This window comes from Lampris incognitus, chromosome 1 (genome assembly GCF_029633865.1).
Source record: "Lampris incognitus isolate fLamInc1 chromosome 1, fLamInc1.hap2, whole genome shotgun sequence".
Lineage (NCBI taxonomy): Eukaryota > Metazoa > Chordata > Actinopteri > Lampriformes > Lampridae > Lampris > Lampris incognitus.
The window spans coordinates 74,747,491-74,767,385 of NC_079211.1; the positions used below are offsets into that span (position 1 = coordinate 74,747,491).

General features: G+C 48.8%; 1 protein-coding gene and 1 non-coding gene across 3 annotated transcripts in view; both read right to left on the reverse strand.

Annotated features, from left to right (window-relative positions):
• Positions 1-4,537: 4,537 nt before the first annotated feature.
• Positions 4,538-19,895, reverse strand: part of LOC130120370 (cip1-interacting zinc finger protein-like) — a 69,663-nt gene continuing 54,305 nt past the window's right edge. For both annotated transcript variants that reach the window (XM_056288920.1, XM_056288928.1), the window contains exons 8-13: positions 13,914-14,007; positions 12,727-12,831; positions 12,463-12,582; positions 7,301-7,358; positions 6,128-6,249; positions 4,538-6,032 (exon numbers count right to left, since the gene is read on the reverse strand). In XM_056288920.1, the coding sequence (XP_056144895.1) occupies positions 5,892-6,032; positions 6,128-6,249; positions 7,301-7,358; positions 12,463-12,582; positions 12,727-12,831; positions 13,914-14,007 (640 nt within the window). In that variant the 3' untranslated portion in view covers positions 4,538-5,891. The remainder of the gene's footprint in view (positions 6,033-6,127; positions 6,250-7,300; positions 7,359-12,462; positions 12,583-12,726; positions 12,832-13,913; positions 14,008-19,895) is intronic.
• On the reverse strand, positions 7,347-7,483 carry LOC130127621 (U4 spliceosomal RNA). Its single transcript, XR_008811836.1, has one exon. It is a non-coding gene; the product is annotated as a U4 spliceosomal RNA (small nuclear RNA).

Here is a 19,895-nt window from a genome sequence, read left to right on the forward strand (position 1 = left end):
CGGTGGAGACGGGGAACACATGCCACGTAGGCGTTGTGTGTGAGTGTGTGTGTGTGTGTGTGTGTGTGTGTGTGTTTTGTAAATCAGGATGTAGTACTACTACTGTTAATAATGCTAAAACGTGTGTCTAACACGACGTGCAGTAATGACACGCGGCAGAATGAACAAAATCACAAGCAGGAAAAACGACACAGTAACACGTTCAAAAGTACAGAGAATGAAGATGAGCTCATCTAGTGTGTGTGTGTGTATATATACATATATATATACACACACACACATATATATATATATATATATATATATATATATATATATATATGTATATAAAAGATATTGAAACGGACATTTTACAAGTAAAACAGTGGTTTCCAGACTCTGGGTCAGGCGTCCACTGTTGATGATGATGATGATAATGATGATGATGATGATGATGTTCACATGAAACGCATTTTGTTTGGACACTGAATGTAAACAACAAAAGGAATGAAAACGTGTGTAATGCCATGTCAATGCAAACACCTCATGACTCACGTCTTCCAGAATGTCACGAGGATAGTGTTTCATCTAATGTTTCCTCTAATGTTTCATCTAATGTGTTTAATGTTTCATCTGTTTCATCTAATGTTTCCTCTAATGTTTAATATTTCATCTGTTTCCTCTGTGTTTGTTTCATCTGTTTCATCTAATGTTTAATGTTTCATCTAACGTTTGTTTCATCTGCCTCATCTAATGTTCCATCTGTGTTTGTTTCATGTTTCATCTGTTTGTTTCATCTAATGTTTCATCTGTTTCCTCTGTTTCCTCTGTTTCAACTAATGTGTTTAATGTTTCATCTAATGTTTCCTGTTTCATCTAATGTTTCCTGTTTCATCTGTTTCATCTAATGTTTCCTGTTTCATCTGTTTCATCTAATGTTTCCTGTTTCATCTGTTTCATCTGTTTCCTGTTTCATCTGTTTCATCTAATGTTTCCTGTTTCATCTAATGTTTCCGGTTTCATCTGTTTCATCTAATGTTTCCTGTTTCATCTGTTTCATCTAATGTTTCCTGTTTCATGTTTCATCTAATGTTTCCTCTAATGTGTTTACTGTTTCATCTAATGTGTTTAATGTTTCATCTAATGTTTCATCTAATGTGTTTAATATTTCATCTAATGTTTTTAATGTTTCATCTAATGTTTCATCTGGTCATCAGTTGGACTTGGCTGAAGCATGGAAAGGTGAAAATGAAACGGTTGTACATACAATATTTTGTTGTAAATACAAAATATATGGTGGGTACCGCACCACACAGTGTATTCATAGGTGGGTCATGGCATTAACAACTTTGAACAGACAGATGGAGGAGGTTGTGTGACACTGTCAGCAGATGGACATGGTTTTTCCTCCATCTTAACATCAAGACAACAGCAGCACCCCGGTACACATGGATCCTGGGACCAGAGCTGACACAGTCTTGTGTACCCCAACCAGTACACAAGACTGGGTTCAGGGTGGGTCAGTCGACAGAGACGGCCCTCCTTGCAGTGACAGAATCGCTGCACTCTGCAAGAGCAAACTCTCTCTCCTCTGTCCTGATACTCCTGGACCTATCAGCTGCGTTTGACACAGTGAACCCCCAGATCCTCCTCTCTACCCTCGAGGGGCAGGGTGTCACAGGCTCTGCACTCTCAATGTTTGCAACCTACCTGACAGGTCTCTCCAATCAGGTGACATGGAGGGGATCTGTATCGGAGCCTCGTAGACTGACTACAGGCGTTCCACAGGGTTCGGTTCTGGGTACTCTCCTTTTCTCCCTGTACACAACATCCTCGGGTTCTGTTATTCGCTCGCATGACTTCTCTTACCATTGTTATGCTGATGACACCCAGCTAATCTTGTCCTTTCCTCCCTCTGACACACAAGTAGAGACACGCATTGCTGCGTGCTTGACTGACATCTCGGAGTGGATGGCGACACACCACCTGAAGCTCAATCTGGACAAAACAGAGCTGATGTTCCTCCCGGGGAAAGGTTGCCCACACCGAGACCTGGCCATCACCATTGACAACACCGTGGTGACGCCAACTCGGACTGTGAGGAATCTGGGTGTGATCCTGGACGACCAACTGTTGTTTGCTGAAAATGTTGCATTGGTTGCTCGCTCCTGCAGATTTCTCCTCTATAACATCAGGAGGATTCACTCATTCCTCACCGACGAGACGGCACAGGTGCTCATCGAGGCTCTGGTCATCTCCCAGCTGGACTACGGCAACTCCCTTCTTGCTGGCTCCCCGGCGTCAGCCATCAGACCTCTGGAGCTTGTTCAGAAAGCTGCAGCTCGTCTGGTGTTCAATCGCCCTAAGTTCTCCCACACAACTCCCCTTCTCATGTCCCTACACTGGCTCCCAGTAGCTGCTCACATCCAGTTTAAGACTCTGGTGCTAGCCTACAGGGCAGTGAAAGAAACAGCTCCTTCCTATCTCCAGGCCATGGTCAAGCCCTACACCCCCGCCCGACCACTTCGCTCTGCTTCCTCGGGACACCTGGTTGCCCCAGTCGCTCAGAGGCCCTTGCTGCCGATCGACCCGGTCACGGCTCTGTTCTTCCTGGCCCCACAGTGATGGAATGAACTCCCCACTGATGTCAGGACAGCGGAGTTGCTGCTCATCTTCTGGCGCAGGTTGAAAACTCACCTCTTTAAGAACTACTACCCTGTTACTTGTTCTTAGCACTTATTGTATTCACTCATTAAAAAAAAAACTTTCTTGCACTTTTACTTTAGCACTGGTTTTGTTCTTAGATGCTTGTTTTGATGCACTTATGACCTCTGATGACTAGTTCCCCTGATTTCCTACGTTAAATGATGCTCTTATTGTAAGTCACTCTGGATAAACCATGTCCTGGACTTCCTGACCAACAGACCTCAGTCTGTTAGGTTAGGTGACCACACCTCCTCCACCCTGACCCTCAGCACAGGTGCCCCTCCAGGCTGTGTTCTGAGCCCCCTCCTTTTCTCCCTCTTTACCCACGACTGCCTGCCAACTCACCCTTCAAATGTTATAGTTAAGTTTGCAGATGACACCACAGTCATTGGCCGTATCACCAACAATGACGAGACGGCCTACAGAGACGAGATTCAGCACCTCACATCATGGTGTATTACCAACAATCTTGTCCTTAATGTGCAGAAGACAAAGGAGCTGATTGTGGACTTCAGGAGTTCTAGAAGCTGCAGCCACTCCCCCATACACATCAATGGGGTGGAAGTGGCGCGTGTTTCCAGCTTTAAATTCCTTGGAGTCCACATCAGCGAGGACCTTTCGTGGACATTAAACACCCAGGCCCTTGTGAAAAAGGCCCAACAACACCTGCATCTCCTGAGGAGCGCCCGTCTATCCCCCAAAATTCTCACCAACTTCTACCACTGCACCATAGAGAGCATCCTGACCATCTGCATCTCAGTGTGGTACGGCAACTGCACCTCAGTAGACCAGAAAGCTCTGCAGCGGGTCGTCAAGGCGGCCCAGCATATCACCGGTACCCAGCTCCCAGCCATACAAGACATTTATCACAAATGCTGCCTTCGAAGGGGTCTGAGGATCAGCAGAGATCCCATCCACCCCAACCATGGAGTGTTCTCCCCCCTGCGCTCTGGGAGGCGCTACAGGAGCCTCAGAGCCCGGACTACCAGGCTCAAAAACAGCTTCTTTCCACAAGCTGTTGCACACCTGAACCTGGTTACCCACTGAATGTCTGTAGATATTTTAAATATTTTGTACTCCAGCTCTCTTTTAACTTATTTTTAGCTTTTGGTCTTCATGTGTGTATATCTTATATTGTGGTTGCTGTGTTCGTCTGTGTCTTTTTTGCACTGATTGGTGAAGCCACAGCCCTCATTTCATTTCTAACATGTGCCTGCACATTGTTGTTAATGACAATAAATTGAATTGAATTGAATTGAATTGAATTGAATTGAATAAAAGCGTTGGCTAAATGACTGTAATGTAATGTGTATTACAAACTACAACACACCACATGGGACACTGTTGTACAGTCATATTGGTTGTCATGGACACATCAGCATCACATCTCATGTCTTTTTTCCTCCAACACCTACATGTTTGCTGCTGCACCAGTGTCCGTCCTATCCGGTCAAAACATCTCAACAGCATTGTACGGAGACTGGCGTGTCTCCAACTATGGTGGAGATGACTGGTGGTGCCATGGAGCCTGACTCCACCAGACACATAGAGAACATAACTGTTTATTAATGGAGGAAGATCAGACTTCTGCTTTAAAGGACCTGCTGGCACGTCTTCATCCTTCAGACTAGTGAAGTTTTCCTTCACTGAAAGCACACCAGAGAGCAGAACACCTCATTAAACACCAAACACCACCACATTCATCATCACACACCTTCACACTATTACTATCGTCATTATTATTATAGCAATAATCATTATAGTCTGGCGAGCTTGCATGGCGGAACAGATGACAGAGACGAGCTCCCTTTTTAATGCCAAACCTGCATCCCTTAAACACAGGACCAGCAGGATTAGCTTTTATTTTGACACAGACCTCTTAATATTTAACAGAACCGACATTACAACAATCCCCCCCCCCCAAGGTCACAACTGGCGATGTCAGCCTAACTCACGGTCTCAAGGTCAGTCACTCAGTAAACAGTCCTCTACCCATTCCGAGTCAAACCCCCAAACAGCAACACGTCCCAACATGAACAGAACACCCGAACGCACAAAAATACAACACAAATCACAACAATCCCAACTTGAACATTAACAGTCCCTTGAGCCCCTGTGCTCCCTCAGCACAGAGCCGCTGACAGTCAGCGCGAACGCCTCCTCTGGTCGCTACATAGCCCCCATCTGAGGGGTCAATGGTCCTCGACAACCCCATCACCCAACGCATAGTCCTTTAAATGCCCAGGGGACCATCACTGGCAAAAAGGCCACCTGGGGCTCACAAGAAGCACAACTGGAGGAGAGTCAAAATGATCAATGCATGGGGGGCTGCTGCCCCCCCCCAACAACAGGTGGCGCAAGGGGTTGGTATGGAAAGAGTCTGTCCCGGTGCAGCACCCACCCCGCGCCCCTGGCCGGGCATCTGCGCCCGGTACACCACCTCAGACAGCCAGTCCACAACCTCTCTGGACCCCCTGCCAGTGGCTGCGAAGCTTGGGGGAAATCCCCTTTTTGCGAACGGGACATTACACCCATACCTTGTCCCTTCGCACAAAGGCCTGCCCAAGGCACCGGGTATCATAGGTGAGTGTAGTTGTGGACCACTTGCAGGTGATCCCTCAGTCTCCAGAGGTAGTCCATCTCTTCGCCCCCGGCAATCTCAGGTGGGATCCCAAACACCAAGTCTGCCAGTGTCTTGAGTTCCCGCCCAAAGACAAGGGCAGTGGGCGTGCACTGGCTAGACTCCTGAACAGCAGTCCGGTAGGACCACAGGACCAAGGGCGCAGGTGGTGGTCCCAGTCCAGCAGATGTTGGCTGGTGAGGATGGCAAGTTGAGTGGCCAGGGTACAGCTGAACTGCTCCACCAGCCTGTCACTTTGAGGATGGAGCGGTGTTGTCCTCGTCTTCTTCACCCCCAGCCGCTGGCAGAACTCACTGAAGACCTGGGACTCGAAGTTCCACCCCTGGTCACTGTGGAGCTTGGTGGAAATATCTCTTCCACCAGCCTCTTCGCTGTCGTGGCAGCGCGCTGATCCAGCAGCGTGTACCCTCTGTCCACTTTGTGAAGTAATCCATCACCACGAGGACGTAGTGGCTGCTAGAGTTGGTGATGGGGAAAGGCCCAAGGATGTCCACCTTTTTTTCTGTTTTCTGATGTTTCTGTGTGTTTCTGTCTGTTGGTCCAACTCTGTCCATACTTCTGACTGTCAAGTCTGTCTCTGAGTCTGTCTGTCTGTAGCGGTCGGTCCAACTGTGTCTCTGTGTTCATCTGTCTGTATGGCTTCTGATGTGTGTCTGTGTGACTCGTCTCCAGCTGTGTATTCCTGTTCTCTCCTGGCTCTGTGCTTCTACGAGACAAAACCACAGAAGGAGAGGAGGTCAAACATTACAGCAGGCCAGAGAGAGAGACATTGTGTGTGCGTGTGTGTGTGTGTGTGTGTACCTGCAGGTTAAGGTAGTGAGTGTGTGTCTGGCAGTGTCTTTGTCTTGCTGTGGTCTCATGGTGGAAGAACTTGTGACAGAGCTGACACAGGAAGCCAGACACAGGAACCACAAAGCTACTTCCTGAGGAAGAAGGAAGTGAAAGGCATGACAGAAAAATATTCAGACAACCAATGTCAAAATTTTGTATTTTTAAATTGTGTTTATAACCACGACTGCATGACTGAGCCGATGTTCATCACAAGCTCATGTTGATAAAACATTTCCAGTTCATGTCAGGTGGATGGCTTTCATTGCCCCCCCCCTTTTTTGCCCCAATTGTACTTGGCCAATTACCCCACTCTACTGAGCCATAATGTGCATAGCCATATACAATGGAGGAGTCTATCCCAGCAATGACTGCTGGTATAGACTCCAGCATCCCCGTGACCCTGAGAGCAAGATAAGTGGTTTGGATAATGGATGGCTAATGGATGGATGATGGACGGATGATGGATTGATAATGGCTGGATGATGGATGGATAATGGCTGGATGATGGATAATGGATAGATGACAGATGGATAATGGATAGATGACGGATGGATAATGGATAGATGATGGATGGATAACGGATTGGATGATGGCTGGATAATGGATGGATGATGGATGGATAATGGATGGAGGATGGATGGATAATGGATGGATGACAGATGGATGATGGCTGAATAATGGATGGATAAAGGATGGATGATGGCTGAATATTGGATGGTTGGATGATGGACAGATAATGGATGGATGATGGATGGATGGATAATGGATGGATGACGGATGGATGATGTCTGAATAATGGATGGTTGGATGATGGGCAGATAATGGATGGATGATGGATGGATGGATGGATAATGGATGGATGATGGCTGAATAATGGATGGATGATGGCTGAATAATGGATGGATGATGGATGGATAATGAACGGATGGTGGAGGATCTTGCTGTTATCTGCTTTGTCTCCTCCTCTTTGATTAATATAAATTATAAAAAGGTGAGTAGACTGGCTGTGCCCATCAAAATAAAAGTCCTCTGATAGTTTTGTAAATGGCCATTACAGCTCAATCTTTCTTCCTGCATGATCATTGAGGTAACCACGATAACCTCAGTGACCATAGCAACCCGGGTAACAATAGTATAACACACCGTAAGTTGTGTGAGGGTCAAAGTCCTGCCCATCTGTCGCCTCCCCCCGATCAGGTTCCTGAAACACACACACACAACAATAAACGCAGGAAAGATTTAAGGTAGGAATATCAGTATATCAACTAGCAATAATCGCGCCTCGGATAACGCTCATAGGCTACGATACTGCCACTGCGCTGAGATAGGCTCCAGCATCCCATGACCCTGAGAGCAGGATAAGTGGTTTGGATAATGGATGGATGGATATCAGTATATCAGTTGCAGTAACTGGTCAGGGGGAGATATAGAATATGTTATAACATCAGTATGATATGGAAAACATCATATCAGCATCAGTCATGTTGATCTGGTTCCTCTTGCATGAGGGCGACAGTGTGACCAGGTTGATCTGGTGCATCTTGCATAAGGGCATTTCCTGTGACCAGGTTGGTCTGGTGCCTCTTGCATGAGGGCGTTTCCTGTGACCAGGTTGATCTGGTACCTCTTGCATTAGGGCATTTCCTGTAACCAGGTTGGTCTGGTGCCTCTTGCATAAGGGAGTTTCCTGTGACCAGGTTGGTCTGGTGCCTCTTGCATGAGGGCATTTCCTGTGACCAGGTTGATCTGGTGACTCTTGCATGAGGGCGTTTCCTGTGACCAGGTTTATCTGGTGCATCTTGCATGAGGGATGTCCTGTGACCAGGTTGGTCTGGTGCCTCTTGCATGAGGGAGTTTCCTGTGACCAGGTTGATCTGGTGCCTCTTGCATGAGGGCCTTTCCTGTGACCAGGTTGATCTGGTGCCTCTTGCATGAGGGCGTTTCCTGTGACCAGGTTGGTCTGGTGCCTCTTGCATGAGGGCATTTCCTGTAACCAGGTTGATCTGGTGCCTCTTGCATGAGGGCTTTCCTGTAACCAGGTTGGTCTGGTGCCTCTTGCATGAGGGCGTTTCCTGTGACTAGGTTTATCTGGTGCATCTTGCATGAGGGCGTTTCCTGTGACCAGGTTGGTCTGGTGCCTCTTCCATGAGGGCCTTTCCTGTGACCAGGTTGATCTGGTGCCTCTTGCATGAGGGCCTTTCCTGTGACCAGGTGTATCTGGTGCCTCTTGCATAGGGCTTTCCTGTGACCAGGTTGATCTGGTGCCTCTTGCATGAGGGCATTTCCTGTAACCAGGTTGGTCTGGTGCCTCTTGCATGAGGACGTTTCCTGTGACCAGGTTGACCTGGTTCCTCTTGCACGAGGGCGTTTCCTGTGATCAGGTTGGTCTGGTGCCTCTTGCATGAGGGTGTTTCCTGTGACCAGGTTGATCTGGTGCCTCTTGCATGAGGGCGTTTCCTGTGACCAGGTTTATCTGGTGCATTTTGCATGAGGGATGTCCTGTGACCAGGTTGGTCTGGTGCCTCTTGCATGAGGGCGTTTCCTGTGACCAGGTTGGTCTGGTGCCTCTTGCATGAGGGCATTTCCTGTAACCAGGTTGATCTGGTGCCTCTTGCATGAGGGCTTTCCTGTAACCAGGTTGGTCTGGTGCCTCTTGCATGAGGGCGTTTCCTGTGACTAGGTTTATCTGGTGCATCTTGCATGAGGGCGTTTCCTGTGACCAGGTTGGTCTGGTGCCTCTTCCATGAGGGCCTTTCCTGTGACCAGGTTGATCTGGTGCCTCTTGCATGAGGGCCTTTCCTGTGACCAGGTGTATCTGGTGCCTCTTGCATAGGGCTTTCCTGTGACCAGGTTGATCTGGTGCCTCTTGCATGAGGGCATTTCCTGTAACCAGGTTGGTCTGGTGCCTCTTGCATGAGGACGTTTCCTGTGACCAGGTTGACCTGGTTCCTCTTGCACGAGGGCGTTTCCTGTGATCAGGTTGGTCTGGTGCCTCTTGCATGAGGGTGTTTCCTGTGACCAGGTTGATCTGGTGCCTCTTGCATGAGGGCTTTCCTGTAACCAGGTTGGTCTGGTGCCTCTTGCATGAGGGCCTTTCCTGTGACCAGGTTGATCTGGTGCCTTTTGCATGAGGGCATTTCCTGTAACCAGGTTGGTCTGGTGCCTCTTGCATGAGGGCCATTCCTGTGACCAGGTTGATCTGGTGCCTCTTGCATGAGGGCGTTTCCTGTGACCAGGTTGATCTGGTGCCTCTTGCATGAGGGCGTTTCCTGTAACCAGGTTTGTCTGGTGCCTCTTGCATGAGGGCCTTTCCTGTAATCAGGTTGGTCTGGTGCCTCTTGCATGAGGGCATTTCCTGTGACCAGGTTGATCTGGTGCCTCTTGCATAAGGGAGTTTCCTGTGACCAGGTTGGTCTGGTGCCTCTTGCATAAGGGAGTTTCCTGTAACCAGGTTGGTCTGGTGCCTCTTGCATGAGGGCATTTCCTGTGACCAGGTTGATCTGGTGCCTCTTGCATGAGGGCGTTTCCTGTGACCAGGTTTATCTGGTGCCTCTTGCATGAGGGATGTCCTGTGACCAGGTTGGTCTGGTGCCTCTTGCATGAGGGAGTTTCCTGTGACCAGGTTGGTCTGGTGCCTCTTGCATAAGGGAGTTTCCTGTGACCAGGTTGGTCTGGTGCCTCTTGCATGAGGGCATTTCCTGTGACCAGGTTGATCTGGTGCCTCTTGCATGAGGGCGTTTCCTGTGACCAGGTTTATCTGGTGCATCTTGCATGAGGGATGTCCTGTGACCAGGTTGGTCTGGTGCCTCTTGCATGAGGGAGTTTCCTGTGACCAGGTTGATCTGGTGCCTCTTGCATGAGGGCGTTTCCTGTGACCAGGTTGGTCTGGTGCCTCTTGGATGAGGGCGTTTCCTGTGACCAGGTTGATCTGGTGACTCTTGCATGAGGGCGTCCCTGTGACCGGGTTGGTCTGGTGCCTCTTCCATTAGGGCCTTTCCTGTGACCAGGTTGATCTGGTGCCTCTTGCATGAGGGCGTTTCCTGTGACGAGGTTGGTCTGGTGCCTCTTGCATGAGGGCATTTCCTGTAACCAGGTTGATCTGGTGCCTCTTGCATGAGGGCTTTCCTGTAACCAGGTTGGTCTGGTGCCTCTTGCATGAGGGCGTTTCCTGTGACCAGGTTTATCTGGTGCCTCTTGCATGAGGGATGTCCTGTGACCAGGTTGGTCTGGTGCCTCTTCCATGAGGGCCTTTCCTGTGACCAGGTTGATCTGGTGTCTCTTGCATGAGGGCCTTTCCTGTGACCAGGTGTATCTGGTGCCTCTTGCATGAGGGCTTTCCTGTGACCAGGTTGATCTGGTGCCTCTTGCATGAGGGCATTTCCTGTAACCAGGTTGGTCTGGTGCCTCTTGCATGAGGACGTTTCCTGTGACCAGGTTGACCTGGTTCCTCTTGCACGAGGGCGTTTCCTGTGACCAGGTTTATCTGGTGCCTCTTGCATGAGGGATGTCCTGTGACCAGGTTGGTCTGGTGCCTCTTCCATGAGGGCCTTTCCTGTGACCAGGTTGATCTGGTGTCTCTTGCATGAGGGCCTTTCCTGTGACCAGGTGTATCTGGTGCCTCTTGCATGAGGGCTTTCCTGTGACCAGGTTGATCTGGTGCCTCTTGCATGAGGGCATTTCCTGTAACCAGGTTGGTCTGGTGCCTCTTGCATGAGGACGTTTCCTGTGACCAGGTTGACCTGGTTCCTCTTGCACGAGGGCGTTTCCTGTGATCAGGTTGGTCTGGTGCCTCTTGCATGAGGGTGTTTCCTGTGTGTGACCAGATTGATCTGGTGCCTCTTGCATGAGGGTGTTTCCTGTGACCAGGTTGATCTGGTGCCTCTTGCATGAGGGCTTTCCTGTAACCAGGTTGGTCTGGTGCCTCTTGCATGAGGGCATTTCCTGTGACCAGGTTGATCTGGTGCCTCTTGCATAAGGGAGTTTCCTGTAATCAGGTTGGTCTGGTGCCTCTTGCATGAGGGCCTTTGCTGTGACCAGGTTGGTCTGGTGCCTCTTGCATGAGGGCATTTCCTGTGACCAGGTTGATCTGGTGCCTCTTGCATGAGGGTGTTTCCTGTGACCAGGTTTGTCTGGTGCCTCTTGCATGAGGGTTTTTCCTGTGACCTGGTTGGTCTGGTGCCTCTTGCATGAGGGCGTTTCCTGTGACCAGGTTGGTCTGGTGCCTCTTGCATAAGGGTGTTTCCTGTGACCAGGTTGGTCTGGTGCCTCTTGCATGAGGGCATTTCCTGTGACCAGGTTGATCTGGTGCCTCTTGCATGAGGGTGTTTCCTGTGACCAGGTGGGTTCGTCGGTCTTACGTTGCTTTTCTTGATGTCTTCTGTGTTTCATGTAAAGCACTGAGTTGTTTTGATGCTGAGATGTGCTCTAGCTGTACAGATAAATGTGCCTTATGGGCCACGCTTTGATTTCTCTCATCACACCAGCACATTCCCATCATGCACCAGTCAAACATCACTGATCGTGTTCTAACTGCTGGTCTGGTTTCAGTTAATGTCAGACGGTAAAGGTCAGAAGTGTGATTTACTGACCGTATCACATGGAGGAGACCTCAGACAGAACTGGAGACTTTGACTTGAACATAGAAACTAATCATGTGGTGTCGTCCTCAGCCGACGGCAGTTGAGGATGTGGGTCTGTTTTCCTCCAGTCTGTACAACCATAGTGTTGTGAACAAACTTTTTTTTTTTTTGGATTTTTGTCCCTCCTTTTCTCCCCAGTTGTATCTGGCCAATTACCCCACTCTTCCGAGCCATCCCGGTCGCTGCTCCATCCCCTCTGCTGATCCAGGGAGGGCTGCAGACTACCACATGCCTCCTACCATACATGTGGAATCACCAGCCACTTCTTTTCACCTGACAGTGAGGAGTTTCACCAGGGGGACGTAGCACGTGGGAGGATCACGCTATTCCCCCCAGTTCCCCCTCCCCCCTGAACAGGCACCCTGACCGACCAGAGGAAGCGCTAGTGTGGCGACCAGGACACATACCCACACCCGGCTTCCCACTCACAGATACACGGGGATTCGAACTGGCGATTCTCATGCCGGTGGGCAACGGAATAGACCGCTATGCTACCCGGATGCCCACAAACCTTTTATAGCATCAGAAAACATTAGAAACTCAGACTTAGCTGTTGTTTCGTGTTAGTCCTTCCTGTCCTGTGCTTTGTAGTTTGGCAGCGGGGCGACCCTTCGGCTTACATTTAAATTATGGACTGTAGTTTTAAGGAGAACCTCCAGACCTCACCTCAATTACGTCATCTTTCTCTCCTCCATCTTCCTCCTCCTCCACCTCCTCCTCCCCCTCAAAGCAGCCAATCGCATCCACTGTGATAAGCTCCTCCTCCAGAACCTCCTCAAAATGCACCTGGGAGTAAATAGGCAGTGAATCAGATCTGAAGCCCACACAGAGGCCAAAGTGAATTTTAGGCGTTGGCGTGTTAGTCCCTGTCCAGACTAGTGGATGGGGTAGTTTAATGATAGCTGCATGATGACAGCGCCCCCTTCTGACCTGCTGTTTGTGCTGAGGAGACTTCATGTGTTCCACAAACTTCCTGGGTGTCCTGAAGTGTCTCTTACAGGCCGTACAGAATGGCCGAGACGACCGCTTACACATCTACACACACACACACACACACACACACACACACACACACACACACACACACACACACACACACACACCAGATTGACCAGAGGCTGACTTGCTGGTTGGTTGTCACATGAGCGTTTGTCTCATCCAAGCCATTCAATGCTTCCCAGCTGTACTCGAGACTGTAGACTTTATTGTTGACTTACAGAACTTGGCTAATGCAGCTGCCTGACTGATGGTGAAGTGTTAATGAGACATGTAGCATCACCTGATCCTGATGGAGCTTTTTCTTCTATATTCTGACATACTTTATTAGTCCCCTTGGGAAATTCAGTTACTGCAGATGTGTGATGTGTGTAGCGAGGAACAGCAGGCTGCTGCCTTCATGCTGCACCTGGGGACCAACTCCCCTTCTTTTCTCACTGCCTTGCTCAGGGGCACAGGCAGGAGTATAAACCCTAACATGCATGTTTCTTTGGACTGTGGGAGGAAACCAGAGCACCTGGAGAAAACCCACCGCAGACACGGGGAGAACATGCAAACTCCACACAGAGGACGACCTGGGATGACCCCCGAGGTTGGACTACCCCGTGGTTCAAACCCAGGACCTTCTCGCTGTGAGGCGACAGAGCTAACCACTGGGCCACCGTGGCACCTAAAAAGAAAAAAAAAGAAGACTATTTCAAGCTTAGATTCTGTTATTTCCCTGACAGAACCGTGTACCGCACACGGTGCCGTCAGGAAGCGCTGGAAAGGTGAAACTCTGATGACCATTCTTATGTTTACAGTTTCTGACTATGATAAATGGTGTAATTTTGGTGATTTTTTTAAAGAAAATATGCCTCTCAAACCTGCCGCTGGTTTTGGGGTCTCAGGGGTCAAGGTGTGAATTTGAAATGTCATACTATGTGATGTATTATCGAACCTGCTATGTTCTCATAACGGCATGACAGTGGGCCGAGGCCTGCCTGTTCATAATACAGCCTCATAAAGACTTACATAGTTACTGTGACCTCCATATTTGAAGCCAGAGGAACAGCTTTCTTCCTTCATTCACCAAATTATCCTCAAGTATCCTCTTTTAGGAGTGATGTCATGAGATTTACCTTGTGTTGACTGGTCCGGCGATGGAGAATGACATCACCTGTGAAATGTGATTGGCAGGTGTCACACCAGCGTTGGATGTTTGGTCTACGCCCCCTGAAAGGAAACAACAGACCAGGAAGCTATGATGTCACTTCCTTTTTCTTCAGACGCCCCTCCCTCTTAAGAGGTCAGCCATGTTGGCCTCACATTCCTGCTCCATGGTTGCTAGGTAACAGGTGATGTTCTGCCAGTGGCTCAATCAATCAATCAAGTTCATTAAAAGTTTGTCTGTGTAACCATGGTAATGGAATGGCAGACACTAACTGTCCATATATGTCTATAAAGTCTGCAATCATATTGATAGTCTGTGAACCTACAACTATACAAGTGTAGGTCTAAAACACAGTCTGTACTGACGCCCCCCATCTGTAGTCTATTCATGAAGGTGCAAAGCTGCAGTCTGTCTCACACAACATTCTTTATTTCTATACGGGCCCAACTCCAACAGGTATGGCCCTGGTCCCCTAGCACCGAGCTGAGGCCCTGGTCACCGAGGTGAGGCCCTGGTCCCCGAGAACCAAGCTGAGGGACCTGGTCTCCAAGCGCCTAGCTGAGGCCCTGGTCCCTCAGTGCCTAACTGAGGCCCTGGTCCCCAAGCACCTAGCTGAGGCCCTGGTCCCTCAGTGCCTAACTGAGGCCCTGGTCCCCGAGCACCGAGCTGAGGCCCTGGTCCCCGAGCACCGAGCTGAGGCCCTGGTCCCTCAGTGCCTAACGGAGGGCCTGGTCCCTGAGCACCGAGCTGAGGCTCTGGTCCCTCAGTGCCTAACTGAGGCCCTGGTCCCCGAGCACCGAGCTGAGGCTCTGGTCCCTGAGCTGAGGCCCTGGTCCCCGAGCTAAGGCCCTGGTCCCCGAGCACCTAGCTGAGGCCCTGGTCAAACTCAAAACTGTAAACATGAAATTATATAATTTCAACAAATTTGCCGCAATAAGTGAATTGACTTCCAGTTGCGTAGCACATTTTCTTTGACGTCTTCATGTCAAGTTTGAATTTGGTCAACAATGACATGTGACGTTATGCTGTCGACCAATAGCAGAGCAGATCTAATCGTGTTGACCGGTGACAGTCAGTTGCTGTGTAGCTTTCCGGGTAGACGCTCTTTGCCACTGCTCGGCTGTTGTCGGCTGGATTCGCTGTCGTTTTCTTTTTTGTCTTCGTTGCCTTTTGTATGTATTTGTGGTGTTTAAATCGGAGAGTACCGCTGGCGTCATGTGTGGCTGCCGCTTCTCCCACCGTCTTGTCTTTCCCCTCTCTGTCCCCGTCTTTTCGGCGATCCAGCCGCTCTAACTAGCTAACTGGCTAACCACCACTTGGCTAACGTTAGCTTTACGTGAGCTCTGACCTCCTGGCTCTCCACGCTAGTTTGCGGATCTGGCTCCGTCCCCCAACCCCCGCTGGATTATTTATTTAATTTTCCCTCGGCAGTGGACACTATCCCTCTTTGGAACATCATCAGCTGGGACGAGCATAATCTGGACATCACCATCCCCTTTTCTTTTTTCGGCCCACTGTGCTAGCTGCAACTGGCTAACCACGACTCGGCTAACGTTACCGTTACGTGAGCTTTGACCTCCTGGTTCTGCATGCTAGCTTGCGGATCTGGCTCCGTCCCCCAACCCCCGCTGGACTATTTTCCTTATTTTCCCTCGGCAGTGGACACTATCCCTCTTTGGGTCATCATCAACTGGGACTAGCGTAATCTGGACATCACCATCCCTGGAGGCGGCACTCCCCTGCATATGGTGAGTAGCTAGCCTCACCCCATCCATGCTCTGCGCCATCCCTCTTACGTTTCCAACGTTATTAACCCACCCGTCTCATGGAACCAACACTCTGCTGCCCCCTTCTGGTTTTACTTATGTTACCCTCCTTATTACGACTACATAGAATACCCTGGTTTCACTTTTTAATTTCTCCCCTGTTTAATTTCCCTCCTCCTCCCTTACACTACTCTCTTGATGAACTCCTTCCTGTCCCTCAACAAAAACTACCGGCTATCCTCTGTTGCACGCACCTCCGCTCTGTTTGCTGGCATCCTCCGCTGCCGCCGTTATCTTCCTCGCGGCCCCAGACACTCCCGTCATCTACATCCTTCCACTAACCCCGATACGATATCCCACATCCAAACCCTATGTTCCCACCGCCCCCCTTCCACTGCACTCCCCCCCGCACTGCTAACCTGGACAACCTCAGACCTCTCCAGCATGCCCCCACTACGTCGCCCTCTCATTCCATCAACCTTGCCTCCTTAACACCCATCACTAAATAACAAAGCCCTTACCCTACATGAAACAATCACTGATAATTCATTTGACTTTCTCCTGCTCACTGAAACCTGGCAACAACCTGGAGACTTTTTCTCCCTCAACGAAGCACCCCCCCCCCGGTTTTGGCTACATCTGCAGACCCCGTCCCTCCCATTGTGGAGGTGGTCTTGCTGTTTTATTCAATCAGAACTTCAGGACCACTGAGCTCTCACTCCCCACTGTCTCATCATTTGAATTCCTTGCTTTTAAAACCTGCTCAATGGCTGTCATTCTCATCTACTGGCCACCCACACCAAATCCATCTTTCCTGTCCGACCTCTCTGAACTCCTCACAATAGCCTCATCTCTCTCCTCACACTTACCACTGCTTGGTGATTTAAAAAAAAATTTTTTTATCACTTTAGTTTTTATTGAAGTTTTTAGGTCAATACAAACATGATAATTCAATATTCAAGTAAACATTGAATTATCTACCTTTACTTGCACACAAGCCCAACAGGGCAACTCAAAAAAACAAAAACAAAAACAACAAAAAAACACACAAAATAATGAACTACAAGAGCTTCCTGAGGGTCTAACTTTCCAGTCTTAAGTGTTGTCATGAATTATGTTGTCGCGTGTTTGCTCCTTAAACCATGTCCATTTCTTCCACTGGTCTTCCATCCGAGGTACTGTAAGTCTCAATCGATGAGTCAGTTTTTCCATTGTATGAATGTCCTCCACTATTTCCATCCATTGTCCTTGTGTGGGGGCGTCCACCTGGCACCATTTTCTTGTGATTGCCTTCTTAGCAGCAATCAGCAGTATCTTAACCAAACATCTATCACTTGGCCCTATATCGTCGTTTTTAAAATTACAGAAATAGAGGGTCATATAGCACTTAGGGAAGTCATATCCAAGTACCTTTTGTATTACATCATGAACCATCTCCCAAAACATCGCTAGCTTATTACATTTCCAAAATATATGCGAGTGGTCTACATCTTCTGTTCCACATTTCCTCCAGCATGACAGTTTGGTGCTGGAGTATCTATTTTTGATTTTTGGTGTAACAAAAAAACGTATCAGATTTTTCCAGGAGAATTCCCTCCATATCCGCGAACTAGTGGAGGATTGATGAACTTTCCACATATTCTGCCAGTCCTCTGTAATTTCTGTGCCAAATTTTAATTCCCATTTTTCTTTTATATATGTAGTTGAGTGTTTATTAGTTGTGAGAGCTTGATATAGTACAGATATAGTCCTAGATTTTCTCCCTTTATATGCGTTAATTATAATTTGAATCAAAATGTTCACCTCCATGGAGGGTCCTCCCCTGATACGTTTGTTGTAATAATCCCTTAATTGTAAATATCTAAAGAAGTCATGATTCTCCAAATCAAACTTGTCTTTCATACCCTGAAAACTCTCCATCTCCCCTTTTTCCTCTAGAGTGCACCATGCTGTGATTCCCCAGTTAACCCACAGTTTAAAAACTGTATCATGTCTCGCTGGAGTAAAGTCTCTATCATATGCTACCCATCTCAATAACTGTATCTAATCTACTGCTTGGTGATTTTAACCTCCACATTGATTTACCCACCTGTAAGTTTGCATTAGAATTCATCACTCTATTGGACAATTTCAACCTCACCCAGCACGTCACTTTCCCCACCGATGTCAAAGGCCATATCCTTGACCTGGTCTGCTCTGTCAATCTACCGGTACACAACATCCATTCATCCCCATTTCTTCTGTCAGACCATAATCTCATCCAGTTCACTATTCCATCCCCAACTCCTCTGCCACACCTCCTCAGAGAAATAACATTCCGGAATACTAAATCTATTGACCCCCTCCAACTCTTCGATCTGCTCTCCTCTGCTCTCCCCCTCGAACCAGCCTCTACCTTACCTGATGATCTCACCAATCACCTCAACGCCACCCTGTCTGCCTCCCTCAACACACTGGCACCTCTCAAAACAAAAACAGTCTCCTTCAACACTTCTGCACCCTGGTTCACACCTGAGCTCCGCACAATGAAACAGACTGCCCGCCAACTGGAACGACTTGCCAAGAAAACATCTCTCACTGTACATCAAGAAACCCACAACCTCCACCTCTCTGCCTACAAAGATGCCCTCACCGCCGCCAAGTCTGCCTATTTTTCCATCATCATTAATGATTCCAACCACAACCCCCGCACCCTTTTCACCACTGTAAACAACCTCCTCAAGCCCCGTGCCGATGCCCTCTCCAACTCTACTGCTGAACAATGCAACTCATTTCTCCAATTTTTTGCAGAAAAAATCGCCGCTATCAACAAGTCACTGTCCCCTGCGTCTGACTCAGCAGCACCTACTCCGGCCCCTCTTCTCCCTATTCCTCTTGACCTTCATACCCCTCCTCCTGATCGCCACCTCTCCCGGTTTGTTCCAGTTGCCCCTACCACTATCTCTGAACTCATCAGCTCATCAAAATCCACAAGCTGCTCCCTTGATCCCCTCCCCACCCCCCTACTGAAGAAATGCCTCCCTGCCCTATGCCCCTACCTCACCAACCTTTTCAATTCCTCACTGTCTCATGGGAATTATCCCCTCTACCTATAAAACTGCAGCTGTCACCCCAATTCTCAAGAAACCTGGTCTTGATCCATCCTGCCTCAACCACTACCGGCCAATTTCCAATCTCCCCTTCCTCTCTAAAACCTTGGAACGCATTGTCGCCACACAACTCCAAACCTACCTACACTCCAACAACCTACTTGAACCCCTCCAATCTGGTTTTCGCCCACTCCACAGCACTGAAAATGCACTCCTTAAAGTACTTAATGATCTCCTCATCTCTGCTGATACTGGAGCCCTTAACATCCTCATCCTACTCGACCTGAGTTCAGCCTTCGATACTGTGAGTCACAACACCCTGCTCACCAGATTGAAAGATGTCGGTATGGAAGGCACCGTACTCAGCTGGCTCCAGTCTTACCTCTCCAACAGGTCACACTTCATTTCACTTCACAACCACTCCTCTGTTCCATCCACAGTTACACAAAGTGTTCCCCAAGGTTCTGTACTCGGCCCACTCCTTTTCATCATCTACATTCTCCCATTTGGTCAGATTCTCCGCCATTTCAACTTGGCCTTCCACTGTTATGCTGATGACACCAAGATATACGTCAGCACCAAATCCCCTCACAATCCACCCCTCTCTCACATCGACTCCTGTCTGTCTGTAGTTAAAGTCTGGATGCAGCAAAACCTCCTCAAACTCAACAGTGACAAAACTTAACTCCTCGTCATTGGCTCCAAGTCCACTCTCAGCAAAATCAACAACCTTGTTCTCACCATCGATGGCACTACTGTCTCCCCTTCCCCCCAGGCACGCAACCTTGGTGTGATCCTTGATCCCACCCTCTCCCTTGAGCCACATATCCACCAAATGATCAAATCCTACTTCTACCACCTTCGCAACATCGCAAAAATAAGATCCTCTCTCACACACCCTGCTGCTGAGATACTGATCCATGCCTTCATCTCCTCCTGCCTTGATTACTGCAACTCACTCCTCTATGGCATCAGTGCTAGCTCTATCAAGAGACTCCAATTGGTCCAGAACGCATCCATCCGACTTTTAACTTTCACCAAATCCTGGCACCACATCACCCCAGTCCTAAAAGACCTCCACTGGCTACCCATCTC